General features: G+C 35.0%; 2 protein-coding genes across 10 annotated transcripts in view; one reads left to right on the forward strand and one right to left on the reverse strand.

Annotated features, from left to right (window-relative positions):
* The window catches only part of cyth1b (cytohesin 1b), a 77,251-nt gene extending 68,860 nt beyond the window's left edge, over nt 1-8,391 (forward strand). For 7 of the 9 annotated variants that reach the window (XM_051915474.1, XM_051915476.1, XM_051915478.1 and 4 more), the window contains exons 6-13: nt 353-433; nt 532-644; nt 1,605-1,753; nt 3,198-3,310; nt 5,698-5,776; nt 5,891-5,962; nt 6,880-7,034; nt 7,259-8,391. In XM_051915474.1, coding sequence (XP_051771434.1) covers nt 353-433; nt 532-644; nt 1,605-1,753; nt 3,198-3,310; nt 5,698-5,776; nt 5,891-5,962; nt 6,880-7,034; nt 7,259-7,337 — 841 coding nt within the window. In that variant the 3' untranslated portion in view covers nt 7,338-8,391. The remainder of the gene's footprint in view (nt 1-352; nt 434-531; nt 645-1,604; nt 1,754-3,197; nt 3,311-5,697; nt 5,777-5,890; nt 5,963-6,879; nt 7,035-7,258) is intronic. The other 2 variants (XM_051915471.1, XM_051915472.1) reach the window with 1 other exon arrangement.
* A 968-nt stretch (nt 8,392-9,359) lies between these two features.
* LOC127524108 (CDP-diacylglycerol--glycerol-3-phosphate 3-phosphatidyltransferase, mitochondrial) overlaps nt 9,360-25,458 on the reverse strand; it is a 31,159-nt gene continuing 15,060 nt past the window's right edge. The window contains exons 7-11 of the mRNA XM_051915469.1: nt 23,344-23,759; nt 21,095-21,170; nt 15,985-16,133; nt 15,196-15,352; nt 9,360-10,814 (exon numbers count right to left, since the gene is read on the reverse strand). Coding sequence (XP_051771429.1) covers nt 15,233-15,352; nt 15,985-16,133; nt 21,095-21,170; nt 23,344-23,759 — 761 coding nt within the window. The 3' untranslated portion in view covers nt 9,360-10,814; nt 15,196-15,232. The remainder of the gene's footprint in view (nt 10,815-15,195; nt 15,353-15,984; nt 16,134-21,094; nt 21,171-23,343; nt 23,760-25,458) is intronic.

Consider the following 25,458-nt stretch of genomic DNA (forward strand, 5'->3'; position numbering starts at 1 on the left):
TAATCCCCCTGTGGGATTTAATGCCCATTGGAGACGTCTGAGAGGAGGATCACAGCCGTAATTCTGTTCACACTGTGAACACCGCATGTTGTACAACAGTAGACATGTATTTCAGTGGCACATCTGCTTTTTATCTGCCTTTTCATCACAAATTTCTGTAATTAATTTAGCTTAAACATCTCATGAAACTTATTAACACTATTCTTTTGCTGCCTTGTCTACACTGGTATTTCCTGATGGAAATACAAATCTGGTTGCATCTTTTCTCCAGCTGTCACTGTAACATCATTGCTGTTGATCTAATCTAAGAATGAAACTCCTGTTGATTTCTTTAATTTTATCTCATTTCCAGGGATGATTTCAATATTCAGGTTCTTCATGCCTTTGTGGAGCTTCATGAATTTACAGACCTCAACTTGGTTCAGGCACTAAGGTGACAAAATATAGATCAAATTTTAGCAAGTTTTTTTGATATTCTCATGTCATTTTGATCTTATTAATTGAGTTAATTTCTCCCCATGCTCCATGCAGACAGTTCTTATGGAGTTTCCGGTTACCGGGTGAAGCTCAGAAAATTGATCGAATGATGGAGGCTTTTGCTCAGCGTTACTGTCAATGCAATCCTGGCGTCTTTCAATCCACAGGTGTGTGTGTGTGTGTAATAATCTGATTGGTTTGCAATAGGGTTGTAACAATATCAAAAATACCTGTGGTATTTTCAATACCAAAGCAAAAACTAATATGATGTTTTGTTTATTATAATAATTATAATAAAAGATTATTATTATTATTATTATTTAACTACTATATTCAAATATTGGGGTGTAGCCTTCAAGTATTTCTCAATTAAGTAAATCTATCTTCAAATTCTCAAGTAATTAAATTATTGGCATAGTCATCTTGAATAATAGATTTATATTTTATTTTATTTTCAATTCAATAACTGATAGCAGAAAATAACACCGATTACCTTTCTCAAACCAAAACTGCTGTTTACCCAAGAGACCCAGTCCCTCTGCAATTTCCCTACACTCACTTGTACACGTCTTGGGCTCTCTTCATAAATATCCCATGCTCTTAGCCATGCTAATATGCATTTAAAGAGCACCGCTGAAGTAGAACACTTCCATGCCGCCCACATGTTGCTCCGCCAAGTGGCTTCACATGGCTTGTCTTGACCACTTCGCTGCATTTTGTTAAGGGACAATTCAAAGTTGGATGTAAATATTCTCCTTGGTTGCAAAGAAGGTCTAGCAACAATCGTGCCTTTCATCATTTCATATGCTAAATATAAATTTGAGTGGTGCTGTGGGTGTTTATGAATGTATTCATAAACTTTTTATGGCCTGTGAGAGGATTAGAAATGCAAGCAACATTTGGTTAAGCACTATTTGGACGTTAATTGTTTCTCCGCGTGATGTCTGTACAAGAAAATTAGCATAGCTCCTTTGTGGATGTCAGTTAATTCAGTACATCTGGGCCAGTTCTTCCATGTAAACTCGGATTATGATTCAGAGGAAATATAACTCACACAAGCCTGGTGTTTGTCACAAATCAGCAACTTTTTCCATTTTTAATGGTGACGTTTCTCAATTTCCTTGCAGATACATGTTACGTGCTTTCATTCGCAATCATCATGTTGAACACAAGTCTGCACAACCCTAATGTGAAAGACAAGCCATCTGCAGAGCGATTCATAGGCATGAACAGAGGCATCAATGATGGAGGAGATCTGCCAGAAGACCTGCTCAGGGTCAGTGTCCCACACAGGATTTTCTTTGAATATATATGAAGAGTTCAGATGCAAAAGCTGCTAAATGGCATAATGATATTGAGCGAATGTTCTCCGCACATAGTAGACATTCATCAAAATACTTTCACTTCAAATCTGCTCAATCCAGCGTCAGCCCATTCAGAAATACTGGTTCGTTGGCAGAAACCACTAAACCGCACTTCCCTTTGTCAGCAAAAGCCTCTAAGTCCACAGAAGAACAAATTGGAAGATGCGAATCAAATCATATGATTTCAAGATGAATGATGGCGTGTGTATGAGCCGGCTTTCAATTGCCGAGCTGCAAATTTTTATCATGTATAGTCCATCATTACAGTGGCAATGATAGGATATCATGAGTAGCAAGTAAACACAACAAATGGCTGGTAGGGACTACAACGAGCTTCTTCCTGGGTTGGTGACATCACTAACCCTAAAATTTATATAAACCCTGCCCCCGAGAACATGCAACAGAGGGGGGTGAGGCCATGTTATTGCAATACAGTACATAACACAAATGCAATAGCATGTCATAAAAGCAAGATGAAGTTATAACCGTAATTAAACTAAACTATACCTTTTCTATCTTCATACAGCATATATTCTCTGGCTCTGTAGAGAGCGATTTATAGATTATCATGACAGAATATGCTAATCGGTGACTTTAAGATGGTTAACTCCACATCAGCTACATAAATTCATCAACTAACCATTCAGAAACGTCTACATGTGCATTCTACATGTTGTCACTTCTTCTTGAGTCTCTTCATCATTGTCCGACTCTGGTTTGAACATAAAAGGCTGAACAGTTTCTGACATTTTCAGTGAGTCTTCGAGAGGTAATCACAAGCTCTTGAAACTCCGCCCTCTTCTTGAGAGCAGCAGCTCATTTGCATTTAAAGGGACACAAACAAACAGAGCATTTTTGCTCACCTTCAAAAAGTGACAAATTTAACATGCTATTAAAAATGATCTCTGGGGTATTTTGAGCTAAAACTTCACATACACACTCTATAGACATCAGAGACTTATTTTACATATTGTAAAAGTGGCATTATATGACCCCTTTAAATACCAATGAATTGACTAAAGTGACATTTTTGAAAATAAGGCATTTCAATAACTGACTAATAACCTTTTCATTGCCATTAAAGTGAAATTACTGAACCTAAACGTAGGAGCCTGGTAAAAAATGCTCATTTAAAAGAAAAGATATCAGACAGACTTAGAGGTTTTTGCATTTGAACTCTTTATATATATATATATATATATATATATATATATTATCTGGTTGTTTAAGCGATTATTGACAGATTTCAGGCATTTATTTTTTCAATATTTTTTTTTTTATTCAAATTTATGGTAGTAGTGCTGAAGTTACACAAGTTGTGCTTTTTGAAGTACAAAAACTTTAACACTCCTGCAGAACTTGTACGAGAGCATTAAGAATGAGCCCTTCAAGATACCTGAAGATGATGGCAACGACCTCACGCACACGTTCTTTAACCCAGACCGTGAGGGCTGGCTGCTAAAACTGGGTAAGTGTTTGTCTGTTCGGAAATAGGTCTGAACGGTAGATGTGTCCCTTAACAGACCCTAAATATTTTGCTCATGCCCCAGTGTCTCATGAACTTCAAAAGTAGATGTGTTTTATTTAATCAGAGCTGTGAATTGAAAGTCTTACATTGTGTAACGTAATAGCCAAGAAGCATGGGGCCAGATGCTTTATATTCCAGAGCTAATCTAAAATAGCTGATACAACCTCCTTATTTATCTGCATGCTGCTCATATTTCAGCTCAGCCTGGATTTTACACCAGGCTGACACACACAAGTGTTTTATTACAGCCTTTTGTTACAATATTTTTCAGATTTTCATGGTTAATTTCATTGTTTTCTTTCTTCCACATTTGTTTTTGGTTTGATGTTGTCTTTCTTCAGGAGGTATGTACTGGTTTTCTTAGCTAGCCCATTAAGCTATGCTTCCAGGTGCTTTGCGCTTTCATTTACTCTTTTTGTTTGTCATTTTTTTTTATTTTATTTAACAGATATTTCATTCCATCAAAATGAAATTTGCCTCATTTGAGTTTAAACTGGTGTGGTGTCGCTGCGCTGTTGTGCCGTGCTCATGATGGGCTTGCGATGTTTGTGAGACTCTTCAGCCAGCTTTCTCCATCTTCTTGGAGATCAACTTGTCTATTAAACATTATATGTCTATTGGTGTCTATTAGTCTCTACTGCTCCCATGTGGTCAGTTGAAGTACTGCCTGATCTGCTGCCTTTACATGCTGTCTTATGAATGCTACTGAACATGCTGCATACACATACAAGAACTAGATGTGTGACTGTGCACGTGTTTAAAAACGTATGTTTTTGTAGAACAAGGATAGCACAGGAATTATAGGAGATGAATTAGACCAAGTAGAGCTGATATAATAATAATATGATATTCATGCAGTTTATAATTGCATGCAATATGATGGAAGTCAGAATAAAAATAGAAAAAGTCAAGATGGTTAGTTGATGAGTAGTTGATTAGTGAGATTTTAGTTTTCTTTTATTCTTTTGAGTTTTATTTTTATTATTATTATTTTTTGTTATTGGTTATATTGGTTTGATTAACACACTGTACTTTTTATATTTTTGTTTTATTTGTATGTTTTTTTTATTATTATTTTATTGTATGTTATTATTATAATTATTATTTTACTGTACTTTTTATATTTTATTTTTATATTTTTGTTATCCTCACTTTTAAGTTTATAAAAATATTATTAATAATAATGATTATTATTATTTTTAGTGGTTTCATTTAACACTATTTTTATATTATAATTTTATATTTATATTTTTATTTTATTTTCATATTTTTTGTTTTATGCTTTTAAGTTTTATTATTATAATTATAAAAATAAAATATAAAAAGTACAGTATAATTATAATAATTGAACTTAAAAGCATAAAACAAAAAATATGAAAATAAAAATATAAATATAAAAATATAATATAAAAATAGTGTTAAATCAAACCACTAAAAAAATAATAATAATAATCATTATTAATATTATTATAAACTTAAAAGTCGGGATAACAAAAAATATAAAAATAAAATATAAAAAAGCACAGTATATTTTATTTTGTTATCCTCACTTTTAAGTTTATTATTATTATTATTTTTTTTTTTTTGTGGTTTGATAAACACTGTACTTTTTATATTTTTACATTTATATTTTTATTTTTTCATATTTTTTTTGTTTTATGCTTTCAAGTTGTATTATTTTTATTATTATAGAGGTTTGATTACCATGCTGTAATTTTTATATTTTTTTATATTTATTTTTTTATTATTTTTATTTTTCTATTTTGTTTTATGCTATTTAAGTTTTATTATTATTGATAATAAAAGATAATTATTATTGCTTTTATTATTCTTCTGATTATCATCAGTTTTAGAATTGAATGCTAATAATGCTAAAGGAATAGTTTACTCAAATTTTAAAAATATTGTTATTTAGTTATTGACAGCATCTATGAGCGTACTGACTTCTATTGTAGATCTCTGGTCGGTAAAGTTAGATCTCATAGACTGACCATGTGCCTCAGAGAAGAGAGCCTTGCATTCATTCTTACATTCTGAGATTATTTTATATAAGGCTTATTCGATAACACATTCTCTTACTAATGTGGTCACTAACACCTTAAGCTTGTGCCTGATTCAGTGGTTTTGGGCTAACTGGGTATTTTTGATGAGGCTTCAAGCCATTTCAGCTGTCCATCTGCTAATGTGAGTTCCCATACATGTGTCTGTCTGCTGTGCCTCAGTCCTCACCTTGCCACTTGTCTCTGCTGCTCATTACAATTACTCTTTACTCATACAGACCTCAGCGACGGCATTCTTAATATGCTCTTAATATACTGTCTGATCCTCAGGTGGACGGGTGAAGACGTGGAAGAGGAGATGGTTCATCTTGACGGACAACTGTCTGTATTATTTTGAATACACCACTGTACGTAAACCTGCTTTAGTGGAGTTAGATGATTGAATGATCCAGTGCTAATATAACTCATCCGTTGTGTTTTCCTGTGGTTACATGTGTTTCCTCTTCTGCCTCTGTTTCCAGGATAAAGAGCCGAGAGGGATCATTCCTCTGGAAAATCTCAGTATTAGGGAAGTGGATGACTCCAAGAAGCCAGTAAGCTTTCACTCGCTTTTCCATCTATATTCCATCATGTTTTGTGTCTTTTTTTTTTTTTTTTTTTTTTTTGGAGTCATGGTGAGTTGAGTAGTTGATTCGTGAGGCTGACTAGTATTAATTTTTTACTTTGTTTGATTTTTATTCTTGTTTGTAAGTTTTATTATTATTATCATTAATTGTATTTATTTATTATCTTTATAACGTTTTATAACAGTGGTTTGATTAGCATGCTGTGCTTTCATTTTTTTATATTTTTATTTTAGGTTTTACCCCTTTTAGGTTTCCTTCTTATTTATTTTATTTAATTATTTTGTATATTTTATTTACTTTTGTTTATTTTTATTTTTTTTAATATTTTTAATTTTTTTTGGTATTATAAATTTTCTATATATATATATATATATATATAAATTTTCTATATATATATATATATATATATATGTATATGTGTGTGTGTGTGTGTGTGTGTGTATATATATTTGATATAGATTGATTTGCATGTTGTTTTATTTTTATTTTTATTTTCATTTTGTTTTATACTCCTTTTAAATTCCCTTTTATGATAATAATAATAATAATTATTATTTATTATATAAGTAATAATTCTATTTTTTTATTTTTTTTTTAATACATTTTATTAGATTTTTATAAATGATAAAATACTATTATTCATTCATTCATTGCTCTTCCTTTTTATCCTATCATCCCCTTGTGGGCCCCCTGGACCTCTAGATGATCTTGAAAATGTGGGTGGTAGTCATTAGCACAAAGGTTATGGGTTGCTAAAATCTCTCTCATACACTGGCGCCATTGTTCTCGTAACCTCGGTTTGCTCCGGTAAAATATCCCTGTGATAAATGTACCACAAGTTCCTCTGGATAAAAGCCTCTTCTAAAGTAGCTCTCTTTACACAGAACTGCTTTGAACTCTTCATCCCAGACAACAAGGATCAGGTCATCAAAGCATGTAAGACTGAAGCAGATGGACGGGTTGTGGAAGGAAACCACACATTCTACCGCATCTCAGCGCCAACAACAGAGGAGAAAGAAGAGTGGATCAAAAGCATCAAGTAAGTCCTCCTCTCATCTGGCCCAGAATTTTTAATATGCACATGGTTATCATTTTGACACAGATTGGACCTAAACCCAGCTGCAACTAAAATTCACAGAGCCTGATATAAAGGAATGTTGGGCATGTGATAGCAAAAATAGTTTGTAATGGTGGAAATTTCCTAGAGAGCTCAGTTATGAGCAGGCTATTTATGTTTCTTTGTCCCTTTATCATTCTCTCCAGGGCTGCCATAAGCAGGGACCCTTTCTATGAGATGCTTGCTGCCAGGAAGAAGAAAGCATCATCTTTGAAGAGACAGTAGAACCGCTCGCGGCTGCATGGATCTCCGCTTCAAGGCCGTAAAAAGGATGTAAGGAGATGGACCTGGAAAAGGGGCGAATTATAAACTGAAGCCATAACGCTGGATTGGAGCGATTTTTATCTCAGGAATGACCTTGAGTTTTGAAGGTTTTCAGTGCAGTTGGTTTTCTGGGAAGTTGTCTGACATTTATGTTTAATTCTCATAAACGAACATTATCGTGTCCTCACGTACATTATCATCTCAAATCAGCAGGTCTGACTGAATGTGGCATCTTATTGACCTTTTCTAAGCTTGCTGAAGACATGACCGTTCCTCTCTGTGCTTTGATACATATAAAATGCTAATTGTGCACCTATTTTTACATTGCTATGTACTGTAAATATCTGGGAGGGTTTTTGGCCTTGTTTTGTTTGAGACTATCTGGCTGTTTTTCTAATAATTTCTGATCTGCTGTCATATTTATATTTTTTGTTGTAGTTTTTGTTGGCTAGACATTTTGCCAAAGTTTGTCTTTCAGTCCTACTCCATGTTATACAGTCCTAACACCTGAAGTTGAGTGCTTCAGATTCATGAAATGAAAGTATATTTTTATTTCGATGCTGTTTATTTAGCTTAAACAGTGTTTTACTTAAAATATCAGGACATTATTCACTGATCTCATAGGTGGCCTTGAAAGACTGTGAAATCCAAAAACATTTCAGTAAGTTTGGTTCATGTATATGGAACAATGTCAAAAATTAAACTACTGACTTAAGAGTTTATTTTTTACTATGTTTTGTATTTTACCACCTTAATTGTATTGGTTAAATTAACACATGAAAGACTCCCCCATAAAACACACTTTTTTTGCTTTATATGCACTGATAATTGAGAGAAAACTCTTAAATGCTAATTTATCAATGCTGTAAATATTTAAACATATAGGTTGTTTTATTTTTTCTCAAAATATACTTTGTGCAAAAGTAAACATCGTGAAGAAAAGGTTTAAACCTTTCAAGTTTATTTCACCGTTGCTATGTAATCTTGTGCTTACAATAAAAAAGTTTGAGCTTTACAGAGGAGTTTTTTTTTCTGGACAGACTAAATTATTTTTATTTCTTGATGCATTTAATTTGTGTGGTTTCTTAAAGGGGTACTTCACTGCTGGCAAAATGAACTTGCAATAAAACTTTGCTGCCTATGCACTAGGCAGGCTCTTTTTTCAGTGCTACCTGACTAGAGGAAACAGAGGAAAAAAGGCTGTTGTCTTCCCTTTTGCCAAACAGGTAGGAAAACTTCAACACCCATAATGCACTGGTCATGTTGCCTCAAAGGCCACTTGCACCAGTCTGCTTTGGATACACTTGCCAGAGTGAAATCGCACTTTGCTTTAGTAGGAAATAATACTTAGCAAACTTTTAGTCATAATGGGTTGGGGCTAGAAGAGATACAGCTATGGCTAGATTGTCCTACTGGGCAATATTGCGTCATTTTTGTCACGCTGAACAAAAATTACTGTATTTGCATTATTGTAAGGGTAGGTTTGGGGTTGGGGTAGGTGTAGATGTTTAATAAAACAATCTGATAAGTAGCACATTTAATTGTTATTTTATGGTGAGATTTTGCATGACTTCCGGCTGTAGCTGTAGTGTACAGGAGAAGAAAGCTGTTACCATAGTGTTCCATTGTTAAATAACGCTGTTTAAAGAGTAGAAAGTACGATACAATTTCAGTGATAAACCTGCCCTTACATTAACTGTTTTGTTAATAACCCTTTTTCGATACAAAAACACAGAAGTATATGTAGTTCTCACGAAAGCCCTGGAGGCTGGAGCTGTCTTTTGCTGACAAATAAACTTGAATTTCTTCGTCCAGGTAACACAGAGAACAAGTAAACATTGTTCATTCACATAGACTATCGACACTAACAATTATGAAGTTGTTGGTATGGACATTTAGTAAAAACCAATGACAACCAGGAAAAATGAGACCAAAAATAAACATCACGCATCTGTATTTCACATCAAATAACTCACTCAACCATGACTGTTTAAGCCTTTTATTCTTGAAAACAATTTATACAGTGACAAAAAACACTGTGCCTTCACATAGTACAGAATGTTTTTGTCCATTTCGTAAGTTGTTGTGCGTTGGATAACGTGGCTTTAAGGCCTCATCTTACTCAGGTAGCATCTGTCTGTAAGAGATATGGGACCGTTCAAACATGTTTCTAGTCGCTCCCAAACTCTAGTGATTGTGACATTTAAATCCAGTAAAAAAAAAAAAAAAAAAAAAAAAATCATCTGGTCTCAATAAGTTAATGAACCTAACAAGCAAATGCTCTTGCTCCATGCACACTGGAACCAAGATTAATACAACTTTGCAAACCAAGTCTGAAACAATACTGCAATATTCCCTTTAAACAAGTAATCCTGAAAATGGTACAAATGAATGCAAAGGTACTCAAATCCATCCCATGCTTAACTGTGTAAAGGTTTGTGTAAATATTAAAGCCTGGTCAGGATTTGAAGCTCTCCTAAAACATCTTCTGTAGTAATTATTATTATTAATGGAAGTAATATTCTCAGTTCCAGTAATCATGTATAACTAGTGAGCATTGGAGAGTTAAACAGATAGTTCACTTAAAAATGAACATTCAGATACTTGCACCTCATGTCATTTTAAACCTAAATGACTTTCTTGAGTGGAATACTAAAATCTCTCTTAATACATCAATAGTGAATGTTGTCCTTTTGTGTTCATACAGGTTGGGAAAATCATGAGTACGTGGGTAAATGATTTTTCATTAAATTAATTTTCATTTTTAAGGCACTCAGCCTTGATGGTTTGCACTGGTTTCAGGTAGATGTTAAAAAAAAAAAAAAAAGTTATGAATATGGATATTTTCAGCTGAGGTAACTAAGGGTTGCTGAAATGTGTATGACTCAAACTGCATCTCTTTGCATTCCCAAGATAAACTTATTGACCTTATTAATGAAATCAATATCACTAAACTGCTTCTGCTATTTTCAAACAAAATAACATAGTAAAAATAAACAACGGAAAGGAAGTAGAAATGGAAAGGGTTTTTGTTAAACAGCATCTTATTAATGTGACAAAATAATAAAAATGTTTACAGAAAAAAAAAATTAAATTAACTAAAATATGTACATATAAATGTTAGATACACATCAAACTGTTGGCCAATCGTTCATATCTGCCATATGTACAGTACATATCCATCATGCTGGGAGTAAATCATTTGTTCTGGTTTTACATGCATTTTCTTCTAATAATGTGGTTGTTAGAGCAGAATGAATGTTATTAAATATAATAACACAGAGCAGATTATTTGAGTGGTCATCATCACTGGAGCTGGCTGGGACGCTTGCTGAGGCCCACAATGCCAGTCATCTTCAAAACCATCTGCATCCAAGAAACCATCGATATTTGTAAATGCCTCGTGTACAAATCACACATGTGTATTCCCAACTCCATCTGGAAAAAAAAAAAAAAAAAAGCAAAGAAAAAACAGGTGATCTTGAGTGAAAAACTGCAATACTGTGAAATATTATTACTAGATTTCTATTTTAATATAGTTTAAAATGTAATTTATTCCAGCAGCCATTACTTGATATTTTTTTGGAGACCATGATCTTTTTTTAGGATTCTTTAATGTATGAAAACGTATTGAGGTATTGATTTCTTTAAAAAAAAAAAATAATAATAATAAAAAAAAAAATCTTACTGACCCCAAACTTTTGAATCGTAGTGTGCATGAAAACACCTACATAATGCTACAAGTATAATGAATAATATTAATTAATAATTTTAATAATGTATCATTTATGTCAGTAGCACAAGTTACACATCAAATTTTAGTATAAGAAGTAATAGTGATGTTTACCTTGGAAAAATACCATTTCTCTGGTTTAAGTGTAATGTACTTGAATACTCACTAGAGGGCAGAGTGAGCACTACAGAAGAAACTAAATGATCAACTACAGGCAAACCTACTTATTAGACTGCAAACCATAATTTGCGGTTTTATTAATATTACATTAAGTCTAATGTAAAGTCTAATAACTTTATATTTTGAGATCATATCTTGAGAAGATTGAAGTTCATTGTATTTGTAGTGACTGGAAATTTCTAAAGGCCCTTTCTCCAGAAGTGTGACTAAGTTACTGACCATGACATAAATTCAAAACAAGATAGCAGAGGAATCCTTCCTGGAAAGTGACACCTCCACTTTTCTGAACTGATTTTGAAATAAAATCTGCAGAATTCTGTAGAATGGATTTCAACATGGCCAAGAACACCGCCCCCCCCATGGCCACGAACACATTAGGAAAAATATTTGAACACCCAAGTCACACTTTAAAATGTCTAAATATCATTTACATTAATGCATTTAGCAGACACTTATCCAAAGTGAATTACAAGAGAGTATTAAAGAAAATATCAAGCACACTTTTCAAGCAAAACATTTGTTTTTGAATTGAGGTTTTAAATGACAAACAACTAATTTAGCGTTGAAAATGATGACAAATCAGGTAGTTCATGGATACTTTGTTTCATGAACTACCTGAAAATCACTTTAAAGGCCCATTCACACCAAGAATAATGATCAAAAAAGATAACTATAACAATAACTATATTAGCATCCACACCAACATATGATAACATTCTGTTTATTATAAGCGCACACTGCAGTTTTGTCGTCTGTTGCTTTAAATGCTCAAGCTCTTTAAAGTCAGGTGGATTCTGATTGGCTGTCAATATTTTTATCGTTCAGCAGCTGGAAAAATTGTTCTGAAAAAGATTCCGACTATTTAGTTTCTTTGTGTGGTTATCATTATAGCTTTGGTGTAAACTTCAATATTCTCATAGAAATAGGATGATTATCGTCATTGTTATAGTTATTGTCTTTGGTGTTAATGGCCCTTAGGACCAGTCACTTCAAAAATGGCTTTAAAAAAAAAATTAATAATAAAAAAGCTAGTTCTGAGAAAAGCTCTAGTACTATGATATTTTGTTGTCTATTCCAACAAGCAAACATTTTTTTTAAGTGTCTTAAGTGTTCAAATAATATTTTGGGCCACTGTACACTCATATTAATAGCAAATTAGCATAAATATTTAATTAAAAATGCAATTCTACTGTGCTTTCTACTGATTCTGTGTGGGCTGCTAATGATACACGCTAGAGGTCTTTCAGGTTTGTTTGATTTTTCATATTTACTCACAGACGGCCTCATTTTGTTAATACCAAAGGCTCAAAGGGAAAATTATCTTAAATCCTGACATTTAGCAAGTGAGATAGAGCATGTTAGCAATCAAATGGAGGAAAGAGAAGGAATCGTACAGCACGCAGGAAAAACAGCAGTAACAGACTCCAGATGTTAGCGACGGAGGGCTCATGGAGGTCACTGCCAGTGCAGCTGAAGTCTGCTGAGCAGCCTGTGCCTGACAGCACTGGAATGGCCAGATTCATGCTGTGGTCTGGACATGCTAGCTCTACACTGGGCTGTGTGACGAGGATTTGGGTTGAAGGAACCACTGGAGTGACAATGTAAATTCTTAAGAACCCACTGTCTGGCAGGCCGAGGTTTTGTATATCCATCTTCGGGGAAAGTCTGACTATACTGAGCGCAAGAGAGCCAAGTCATGCGTTTGAAAGCGGAATAAAATGCTGAATGCTGTTTGTGTTTGCTTTAGGCTACTACCTTCATAGCATTTCATGCGAATGGCTCATTTATGCTTCAACATAATGAAACACATACAATATCCAATACCACCAACCCATCCCTACTGGAAAATCCGGCTTGAGATGGTAGATGCTTACTAGCCACTACCAACTAGTCCCAGCAGCTTTAAAGGGTTAGTTCACCCAAAAATGAAAATTATTCCAGGATTTACTCACTCAAGCCATCCTAGGTGTATATGACCATCTTCTTTCAGATGAACACAATCGGAGATATATTTAAAAATATCCTGGCTCTTCCAAGCTTTATAATGAATATAGTGAATGGAGGCCCAATTTTGAAGCAAAAAAAAAGTGCATCCATCCATACTCCACATGGTTCCAGGGGGTTAATAAAGGCCTTCTGAAGCGAAATGATGGGTTTTTGGAAAAAAAACAAAAAAAAAACATATATATCCATATTTAACTATAATTAAATACGGCAGACGGCCGTACACCTTGATTTGCGGCAGAAGAGTAACCACTGACCTGACACATGACGTAATGACGAACGCAGAAGCGCAGAGGATATAGAGCAAAACAAAACACAGGTCACGAATTAGAAGTCTAAAACGAGAAATTTTGAAGAGAAATGTTGGAGGATTTCGATATAAGAGAAGAGGAGCTTGAGTTTGTTGCACAGACCTATTTGAACCGCGAGAGGCGATACATATATCGTGTCACAGGTTATGGCGTGTCACACTTGTGGCGCAAGTTGACTTGCGCAGTATGTGTACGGTCCTGTCCCGGAAGCTAGTTATTTTAGATTCTAAAGTTTTAAATATGGATATTTTTCTAACAAAAACCCATCACTTCGCTTCAGAAGGCCTTTATTAACCCCCCAGAGCCATGTGGAGTACTTCTACGATGGATGGATGGATGCACTTTTTTTGGCTTCAAAATCTGGCCCCCCATTCGCTGCCATTATATAGCTTGGAAGAGCCAGGATATTTTTAAATATATCTCCGATTGTATTCTTCTGAAAGATGAGAAGTCATATACACCTTGGATGGCTTGAGGGTGAGTAAATAATGGGGTAATTTTCATTTTTGGGTGAACTATCCCTTCAAGTCAACATGAATTACCATTTGCAACCCCTTTACTTCAGAAATGTGACATCTTTGCATATAAAACAGGATAATCAATAAAAATAAAAAATAGGGTGGGACTTGATTTTAGCCATTGGGAATTGACTGGATTGTGAAAAATGGGTGTTACTTATCAGAATGGTGCCAAACCGAATTTGAGTTTTCTAAAACTGTAAAACACTACAATAAGGTTTTATTTGTAACTCCATTAGTTTAGTTAATGCGACCGAACAATAAACAATACTTCTACAACATTAATTAATCTCAGTTACATGTTAATTTTAACATTTAATAATACATTTTTAAAATCAAAAGTTGCATCGGTTAGCCTTTAATGCAGAAAGCTAACATGAGCAATAAACAATTGTATTTTTTTTTTTTAACTAATTAACAAGGATGCTAAAAAATAAATGTTGTTTGGTTCAAGCAAATCCATTAGTTACATTTGCAATGAAATGGAAATGGCTACAGACCTTTTCTTCCATATTGTGATGTGCATCTAAGAGTAACAGATTTTTGACAAATAAAAAGTACAGACTTGGTTCTATGTTGATTATATGTTGAGACTTAAGCGTTGCACTTAAAGATGGAGGCAGATGAACGGGACGGGGTTTAAGCAGACTAAATGATTAGAGTTCTGAATACAGTACTAGAGAAAAGACAGTTGTTTTCACCGGAAGGTCCAGTTATGATATTTTTTTCTTTGGAATGACAGTCAGCCACCAATAAATCATTCACAATAAGACCAGGAGCATGTATTAAGATGGTAAATAGGGTTCATTCTGACTTTAAGGTGGTCAAGATGGTTTTTGGAACATGGTTGCTGATAGACCAGCTAATAACCAGCCTGGTTCAACTAATAACCAGCTTGGACCAGATAATAACCAGTCTGGCTTGGCTAATAACCGGCTTCCACGTACCAAACCGCAGCTACCATCTTAAGATGGATTTTCCAGAAGGAATTACTCATGTCTAAAACTACAAGTAGCACTATAATATGCCTGATCTTCTACAGCAAAGGTTGAAAAGCTATGTCAGCAACCAACCTGTCACAGACAGCGAGATATCTATCAGCTGCTGAACTCAGAAGAAGTTCTTGATGAGTGGAGTAACCAGTTTCACCCACAACTTTACATGGCGGTCCGGCTGATTAAACGTGGAGTTTGACACTTGTGTCGAGCTCTGGTACAACACCTCCTGCTCCTGGACAAGACAGAAAACAAGATTTAACATAAACCATCTTTTTTTAGATCTCACTATCTCAGGTGTTATGTCATCTCAGTGTTTTGCTCGTAAAGATAACCATGGAACTGATTTTAACTGATCATTTACAACCTGATAAGTGAAGATTACAGGAATCTTAGTTTACAAACTATAAAAACTGATGGTACTCACAATTAAGCAGTTGCTATTATCACCTCTGTTCCCAGTATAGATTAATGGTTACAGCATATCCTTTACATGTAATTAAGATTGAGATATGAAAGATAATATGACTGCATTGCTCTCTGGTACCAAAAAGCTGTACTGTTACGGACAAACACAGTATTTAAATAAGCCAATACGGAATTATTTCATCATATGGTGCACATCAAAGACTCATAGGTGACAACATAAATGGGTCTAGATTTAAAGATAGCCAGTTTAGATAAGATAGCCTCTTGATATGATGTTTTATGTGTATGATGTTTTATGATGTTTCCAGTAAACCCTTACAAAAAAAGACGAGCCAAAGAAATCATAGTACCAACAGCTATTAAAACACATCCGACACAAAATGTATGGGTTGTATGACCTAGGTACTCCAAGAAACAGTGCTGTAGAGGAAGTCCAACCTGTTGCAGTTGTATCTGGAGTTCCTCATTCTCTGTTACTATGGCAATCTGAGCCTCCAGATCCCTGTGCACAGAGCGATAGCCGAAATTTGGGGAGCCAATAAGAGTGAGGCAGGGGTGGTCTCTTCCTCCCACATAGTACCACAGACCTGTGAAGAGTGAAAAAATGACCAGAATTTAATTTACCAGACCAGTGATGATGAGTGCTTTATATAATGCTTGACTCACTCTACTCTTAAAAACATTGTAAGTGCCTTCACTTTCACAATTATGCATTTGGTAGATGCTTCAAAGCAGCTTACAGTGAATTCAACTTTTTTCCCAGTATTTGTTTCCTGTCACATGATTTTTAAAAAAAACTTTTTATTTCCGCAGCCAACAATGCACCAGGAAAAAAACAAAGTTGTCAAACTGTGTACACAAATCAAACATGTGTTCTATTAATAGGCAACAGGCACTACTTGCCACTTCAAACACCTGCCAATGACAACCACCCTGGCCTGAGGTAACGTTCTTGTTGAGGAAAGTTGAATATCAGGTAGCACAACTGCCGGGAATACTATAAAATTAATTCCTGAGGACTTCCTTATGGGCACATGCAACAACAATACATGCCTTTAAGCTTAATTCGATTAAATTGCAAAAAGCAAACACAAATGCAAAAAAGTTTTTTCTTCATCACATTGTGGCAATAGGCATTTCGATTATAAACCACTTTGTTGATCAAACACTAGCGTTCAAAGGTTTGGGGACAGTACGATTTAAAAAAAAAAAAAAAATTGATACTTTTATTCAGCAATGATGCATTAAATGGATCAAAAATGATCAAGAACTTTACATTGTTACAAAAAAATATACATTTCTAATATATATATATATATATATATATATATATATATATATATATATATATATGAAGAGTTTGGTTCCAAAACACGATAAACAACTTTTTTTTTTAAAAATTGAGTTTCCGCCACAATCAGTATTGGTCGGTACTGAAAAGTCATTTATTAATTTTGCGCAAAATGCGATATCCGTCTTGCATACCTGCCAACTTTTCAAAAAAAACTTGAATTGAGATTTTGTCAGGGGTGATCAAAATTATGCCGCGCACGCAGCCACACAAGTTGGTGGCTCAGATATCAGAGAATTGGAATTCATTTGATGTTGTACCCTGCATTCTGGTGGTTTGTGGGGAGGCCCAAAGCCGTTGATAGGGGCAGCTTACTGGAGATGGACAATATTGGTTACATTCTGTGAAGCAGACATAGCTGAAGGTCCACCCCCAGGAAATTTAGTAGATGTGATTTCCTGCATTCTAGCGGATTTTTGGGTGGTCTGCTAAAGATGTGCAATACCTGAACTTATTCTGATTCATGTTCGGCATCATGACTTGTAGGGCCTTCTAGAGTTGAGCTGAACATTCAACCAGAAAACTATTGTGCCTAAATGACTGCCTATGTACCACAATAAAGCCTTATTCATAGACCAGTGTTTAAGATTTGACCTAGGTCGTTGATTGATATTTTGATTAGAATGGTATTAAACTAATTCTTAACTGAAACTATGTTGTTATAATTGTATGTATTGTATGCAAGAGCACTTGATGATTTATGTTCAGCCAAAAACGACACAGGATTAGTTAGGGAGGGACATTATTCTTCATTCAAAGCCTCCCACCACATGGTCCATCAGAAACAAAAAAAGTGCAACAAATAAAGTGCTTAAACAGTACAACTTTTTCAAGCAATAAAACAGATGAATGCATTACAAAAATAACTAAAAATGGGGCATAATCAGTAACAGATGCAGAACAGAAGCTGGGTAAAGTCCTTGTCTATGATCTGTGGGCATGGTTATACTGGCCTGTGGCCTTCTTGAAGTAAGGTGACCAGATTTCTGAAATGGAAACCGGGACATTTCCTATTTGAGTGGTCACAATATCACCGAAATTTCATTTGATATTCTCTATTAATTAAAAAATGGGGACAATACATTTTTGATTTTTTTTTTTTTTTAATTGTTGGGGGTTCCACATTTTACATTAATAATTATTATGATTTAATTTTATTATTAGGATTTTTGGTCTGGTTTTAATACAATTCACCAAAAAAAACAAAAACAAAAAAAAAACTAACCAGTAGGCCTAACTACAAAAAAACTATTAAACTATTACACTATTTTGAAAAATCACATTACAAAATAAAACAACATAAATATGAGGTAAATAAAACAGCATTTCACAAATATTTTTAGAACATTAAACATTTATTATTGAATTTAATATTTTCCATTTTCACTACATTTTAACTACTATTTTGCATTTTAGACTAATTTTAACCATTAAGTGTGTTGCAAGTGTATTATTAATATTATTATTTTATTTATTCATATTTGAGTGTACCTTCACCACGTGGTATAGTTAAGACGTGTTTGGAAATCACTGTCCAAAACAATCCCGCATCCTGTTGAGGGCCTGTTATAAAACACATAACCGTACTACTTTAATTTAACATGAATAGTTAGTATGTTACTACATTGAAAGCTGAAAACGATTACGATGTTTCTTTTGAAACTGGTGATAATGGCGCTCTGCTCTCAAGTTCTTCATGAAGTAGCGCCGCGCGCGCGACTAATTGTAGTGTGGCTGCACGGCTCCCTCTGTTGGTGAAAATAATCACTACACTGAGTAATTGGATGTGTGGCGGGAGTGCGTGTGAAAACAGGCAAAACCGTGTGTCACACGGCGAAAGCGGGAGAGTTGGCAGCTCTGGTCGTGTTATTCTGTCATGTTTTCTCCCTTTCTTTCCAAACAGCGACAAACGCCAGTCTCCTTTCTCTGCAGAATGCGATATATCCGCTCAACCAATCACAGCGCACCATTCCACGCACTGTAAACAGTAATGGCGGCGCTCTGAATACACCCGGCATCCTAGTTTTCCTTATCTACTTTGTACTTTGTGATCAACAAAAACAGAAAAATGAATAATTTTGACGGCATTGATGAACCTGTGGCGGGGAAGAAACGCAAGTCATCGAAATGTAATCATTTACGTGAGGAGATTAAGAAGATGAGGCACTGGGTCAAGCTGTTGCTTGTTCCACGACAGCATCAAACTTCTGTCACGGTCCCCAAAACTGAATCATGGACAGTTTTTAAAAGCCGTTTTTAATACCAATGTACGCTGTAAATGTGTTTATTTTAACCGTGCGGTGGCGCCAGATACTCTTTAATCGGTAATGACAAACGGAGACATAATTCATTTATAACATTAACAACATGACTTGTTGAATTCATTTTGGGAGCGACGACTGAATGTATTTTTAGTCAAATGCCTGTATATAAGATTAGTATTGGCAAAGTTCAGAGGCTGTCATATATGTGAATCAACTTACTTTGTTGTGTATTTTCAATATGAAAAATAACTTTTATATTGATGGATTAATTGCATTTTAAAAAAAGATGTGTCATGGATTTATTGCATTTTGGGGAAAAAAATAATATATATATCATATATATATATTGCTGTTCTTTTGAACTTTCAATTAAAAAAAAAAAAAATCTGAAAAAATATCAGTTTCCCAAAAAGCAGAACTGTTTTCAACATTGATGATAATCAATTATCATATAATGATTTCTGAGGGATCGTGACACTGAAGACTGGAGTAATGATGCTGAAAATTCAACTTTACAGGAATAAACTACATTTTAAAATCTATTAAAATAGAAAACTCTTATTTTAAGTTGTAATAATATTTCACAGTTCAAAATGACTGTTTTTACTTTGATCAAATGCAGGCTTTGTGAGCATAAGAGACTTAGTTTTAAAAAACATTAAAAAACATATAACTGATACTAACCCCAGACTTTTGAAAGGTAGTGTAATAAGTCCGATCTAGTTTTGAACAATCTAGTTTTGTTTTCCAAAAATTTACTTGGGATGGACATTATCCCAGCCTTTGACATTAGTGGAACCCATTTTTCCAATATTATCCGTTAGCATTCCCAATGCACTAGCACTTTAAGGTCACTAAATTAGATTTTTACATAACTTTTGAACATTAAATTTGTTCACTCACTTGATAAATGTTATGAAATTTATGTGTCAATAACTTTGCCTGATTGTGTTTTGTGTTTTCTGTTGTGTTTTATGCGTTGATAACTTTTTCACATACGAAGTTCCTAACAGAAGTTCTTTGAACGTTGAACTTGAATTCATCTCAATGGCGGTTTTTGCCACATGACCCAACTAGAAGTAAACAACCTACTTGCTACCACTTTTAAATGACTGCCAAAGTGCCAATGGAAAAGCAGGCTTTTTTGGCAGAATTGTTTAGTTACCGCATAACACATAGTTAAGAAACTTAACTGAGTCCACCTCACTGTCTCTTTCCTGAGGTGCATCAGAATGGCATCTAATGTTCATTGATTGTAGCTCAGCTGGGGGAACCTCTGCACCCTTCTGTTCCCACTTCAGCTCTGCTGTTTACAAGAAATGACGGCATGACACGGCTTTATCTAATAAGCCAGACTTCTCAACAGGAGCATGAAATTGAATTCCACTGATGCTGCTCAGGTTTGTCATGCATCTATTTTTCTCCAGACATCACTATTTTATTCTGTCCCTTCAGGTCAGGGGCCTTTATTAAAGTGTATGAGAAGACTTAGTTAATGCCATATGAGCAACCAAAACAAATTTAGAATGAAATCATGCATTTTTAAACCAAACTAATAACCACTCTAAATTACAAACACAACAGCAGGTTGAGAAATAACATTGTGTCGATCAAGTTGCTTTTGGCACGATTGTGCATTAAATTTGTCTTTAATAACATACTGAAACAGTAAAGCTGAAATAGCTTAACATTCAACAGCCAAAAAACTTGGCCAAAACATACCTCTGCTTTACAGAGAAAACATCACATGTGTTTGGCAGCCTCAATGTCCTGAAGCTGTCCAGGAAGAACTCTGAGGCTATTCAATCAGAGGTGCTGGGAAACCTGCTCTGCGCATTAAATTATGAGCTTTCCTGTTACACCCAAGTTTTGGGAACTGGGCTGATCCACTTCAGTTCTAAAAAAAAAAACAGCGCAGAAAATAAACACTTACCTTTAGCATGAAATGTCCAATCGGGGCGATGGTATTCGTGCAAGTGGACACGGCTCTGCTGACCAAGCTGACATACCTGAAATGGACAGGATGAAAGCGTTTCAATTTTAAAATCAACAATACAACAATGAACATTAACATTATAAAACATTAGCAGAAAAGCACCATTTAAACCCTGCTAATTAAGCAATTAACTGCAAAATCAGGGGTGGGCAGAACAAAGTTGGACAGCGAAGAAAATTATGAATAACTTTATATCAGTTTGAAAGAAAGGATGCATTAAATTGATCAAAAGTGACAGTACAGACATTTATAATGTTACAAAAGAGTTCCACTTTCAAATAAATGCTGTTCTTTTGAGGTTTCTATTCAATAATCATGAAAAAATGTTTTACACAAATATTGTTTTTACAAAAACCTGTTTTCAACATTAATAATATTAATAAGAAATGTTTCTTGAGCACCAAATCAGCATATTAGAATGATTTCTAATCAGGATCATGTGACACTGAAGACTGGAGTAATGATGCTGAAAATTCATTAAATTACATTAAAAGGTTTGTTCACCCACAAACGAAAATTCTGTCATTAATTACTCACCCTCATGTCGTTCCACACCCGTAAGACCTTCGTTCATCTTCGAAACACAAATTAAGATATTTTTGATAAAATCCGATGGCCTCTATTGCCAGCAAGACAATTAACACTTTCATATGCTCAGAAAGCTACTAAAGACATATTTAAAACAGTTCGTGTGACTACAGTGGTTCAACCTTAATGTTATGAAGCGACGAGAATACTTTTTGTGCGGCAAAAAAAACAAAATAACTACTTTATTCAACAATATTTAGTGAGGGGCGATTTCAAAACACTGCTTCATGAAGCTCGAAGCTTTACGAATCTTTTGTTTCGAATCAGTGGTTCGGAGTGTGTATCAAACTGCCAAAGTCATGCCCACCTAGTGGTGAACCACTGAAATTTCGAAACACTTATGACGTAACAAAGCCTCGTTTACTGAAATCACGTGACTTTGCCAGTTTGATACATGCTCCAAACCACTGATTTGAAGCGAGATTTGTTAAGCTTCAAAGCTTCATGAAGCAGTGTTTTAAAATCACCCATCACTAGATATTGTTGAATAAAGTCGTTATTTAGTTTTTTTGGTGTACAAAAGTATTCTCGTCACTTCATAACATTTAGGTTGAACCACTGTAGTCACATGGACTATTTTAAATATGTCTTTAGTAGCCTTCTGGGCATCTGAAAGTGTTAATTGTCTGGCTGGCAATGGAGGCCTCACTGAGTCATCGGATTTCATCAAAAATATCTTAATTTGTGTTCCGAAGATGAACGAAGGTCTTACGGGTGTGGAACGACATGATGAGGGTGAGTAATTAATGACAGAATTTTCATTTTTGGGTGAACTAACCCTTTAAAACAGAAAACTTATTTTTAATGGTAATAATATCACAATATTACCGTTTTTGATCAAATAAATACAGCTTTTTTAAAGCATAAAAAAACGAAATCTTAAAGGTACATTATGTAACTTTTGTTTGTTCAAAATTTATATAATAAGCGAGAACATCATCAATCCATCTTCCAAATCATGTTTGTCTTATCCTGAATCAGTACAGTACACTTACAATAAGCATTTATATTCGGACTATTGAGTAACCCAGTACCTGCGTGACTCGTCATATACATACACAGTGAGAAGTAGCTCCGGCTACAATGTTCTTCCGCAAGAAGCATGCAGTTTTGTTTATTAACCACTAGAGCGCCAAATGTAATTTATTCCTGTGATGACAAAACGTTACATATTGTACCTTTAAACTTTTGAACAGTAGTGTTTATCACAAAATACCTCAGTTATTTTAATTTGGTAATCCAGAATAAATACTTTTTTGGCCGCAAATTATAAGATTATAAAAAATAAATAAATAAATTAAAAAATTTCAAATAGTAATAAATATTATATATATATTATATGTGACTAAGTTCACAAATCAGTTGAACTCTATATTAATGCACCAATTTGTGATGTTCCTGCTTGGCAACGTAAACAACCTATAGTTACATGATTACATCCTGTCAACACTGGACATGGGCGGCATGACTTGACAAAACTAAATTGCACCTTTTTATAAAAGACAGAGCTGTCTACAATGAAGGGTTCATCTCTACCGACACAGGTATATACAGGTCATACTGCCCAGCCCTCTGGCAAATTGTAAAGAAATGCACACCTTATTGTAGAACTGTCGGGCAAGATGAACGTATGCCTCAGGAATTGCTCCAGCTACTCCTTTAGCTCCAAAAAAGCCATTAACCTCGGGGGAGGCCATGAGTATACGGTAGTCTGCTGCTGCACCCAGTACTATCTGCATGTAGGTGCGTGTCAGGTTGAAGTAACCCGATGTCAGGTAGACGATAGAGTCACCACCAGCTTCTATGAGTAGTTGTTTGGTTATTTGTTCATCCAAGTAAATGCCCAGAGGCTTCATTTGCACGAGTGGAAAGATCCAAGTGTCATTTGGCACCATCTCATCTGAGTCTGGAACCTCTGAGCATTCCGTCTCCAGCATGCTCTGTCGGACACGGGCCGTGCTCACCACGTCCATGATCCGTTTCTGTGCCGATGCAGAAAAATCTGCTCTGTTACCTGTTAGACCACAAGACAGACTTCATCTGAGAACACTCAAATCTGTTGAAACAAATAAATATTGGATACATTAGGCTGTATTCCAAAACCTAGTCAGATGCCTACATAAGCAGCATTAGAAGCACAGGAGACACAAAAGCTGTTCTAAAACGTAATTTTAATGTCACATCACTTTGATCCCGTAATGCACTCTGGTGAAAAAACTCCAAACAAAATGGCAGAAAAAGCATGATAAATGTTGATTATAACCATATAAATAGACTGATAAAGTTACATTTGATTATTTTAACTAACATTTGTGTGTATATACATATTTTTTGCTTATTACACTACTTTTCAAAAGTTTGGAGCCTGTAAGATTTTCTTTTTATGTTTTTGAAGAAAGTATCTTATGCTCACCAAGGCTGGATTTATTTAAACAATACAGCAAAAACAGTAATATTATGAAATATTATTAAAGTTTAAAATAACTGATTTCTATTTTAATAATTGCAACATTATAAATGTATATACTGTCACATTAATCAATTTAAAGCATCATTAATGATTAAAAGGATTAATTACCTTCAAAAAAGTCATACAGAAGTTTTGAAAGGTGGTGTAAATATCACTGTGCTAGCTTATCAACAAGCTATTGTAAAAGCAATTATGAGTCTCTCAGATGCTTTGCGTGAGAAATTTCTGCCTATGCAGTGCATTCAAAGTAAGTGTCTCATGAGGTTCTATTCAGTTTGTATTGCAGAATAAATAACAAGGTTTTGGAAAATGAGCCTTAAATGTCAATCAAGTCAAAATACCTGAAAGCAAAAATAAACATTCTAGGAAACTGATCTTAACAGGCATGTATGCGAAACGACACAAAATTCTCCAAACCATTCCATCAGGTATTTGCTCATGCGAGATCCTGCAAATGCATGATCAAAACCTCAGAGATGCGGGTCAATAACTGCTGACCGTCTGGAAAGGCGCTCTGTCAAACCCTGGCGCCTCTGCTAGACATAATGTGCCATGGTGAGTCATAGCAAGAGAGATAATCTGTAAATAATGAATTAGCTTCAGTGCAGAATGCTGAATGTTGGTAATGTATGGCAGAAGCCTGCTGCTTGACGGTGTCTGTGCTTATTTGGTTAACAGGGATAATGTGCAGCAAGGCCGCTCTGAATATTCTGTTTGTTAAATGCAGAGAACAAGAAATATGTGTGGCTGGTGGAGAACAAATAAACGGCTCTTTGAAGTAGGATACAGGGGCTTTCCCCATGGATGCAAAGCCAGCCACCCCAAGCCTCCAGGCCTCAGAGGTCCAAACACATCCAGTTAACAGGGCCACGAAGTTCAGCGGCTCTTACCGACAGACTGTGGGATCCAGTTACTGGAGATACAGGGGCAGGACTTGGCTGCCGACTCAGCGGATAAGCTTCTCAATGGACCAGCGCTCCAGTAAAGGCCCCCATATACTGACAGCGAAGTTCTTTTTCATTTTGAGGTTTGAAATATCTTTTCAGCTGTACACTGTTAACGAACATCCCGACACTGCCAAAGCTGTTGAGAGCGGTGTTTAGATGAATATGTAAAAATTTGCTGTACCTTTCTCTCAATAACAAAATAAACAACAAAAATTACAGGGGTGAGAAAACAGCAGTTAAGAAAGCATCTGACCATATTAATTTAGATATGTTTGTGTAACAGATGTAGGCCAGTA

Source organism: Ctenopharyngodon idella, chromosome 12, assembly GCF_019924925.1.
Source record: "Ctenopharyngodon idella isolate HZGC_01 chromosome 12, HZGC01, whole genome shotgun sequence".
Lineage (NCBI taxonomy): Eukaryota > Metazoa > Chordata > Actinopteri > Cypriniformes > Xenocyprididae > Ctenopharyngodon > Ctenopharyngodon idella.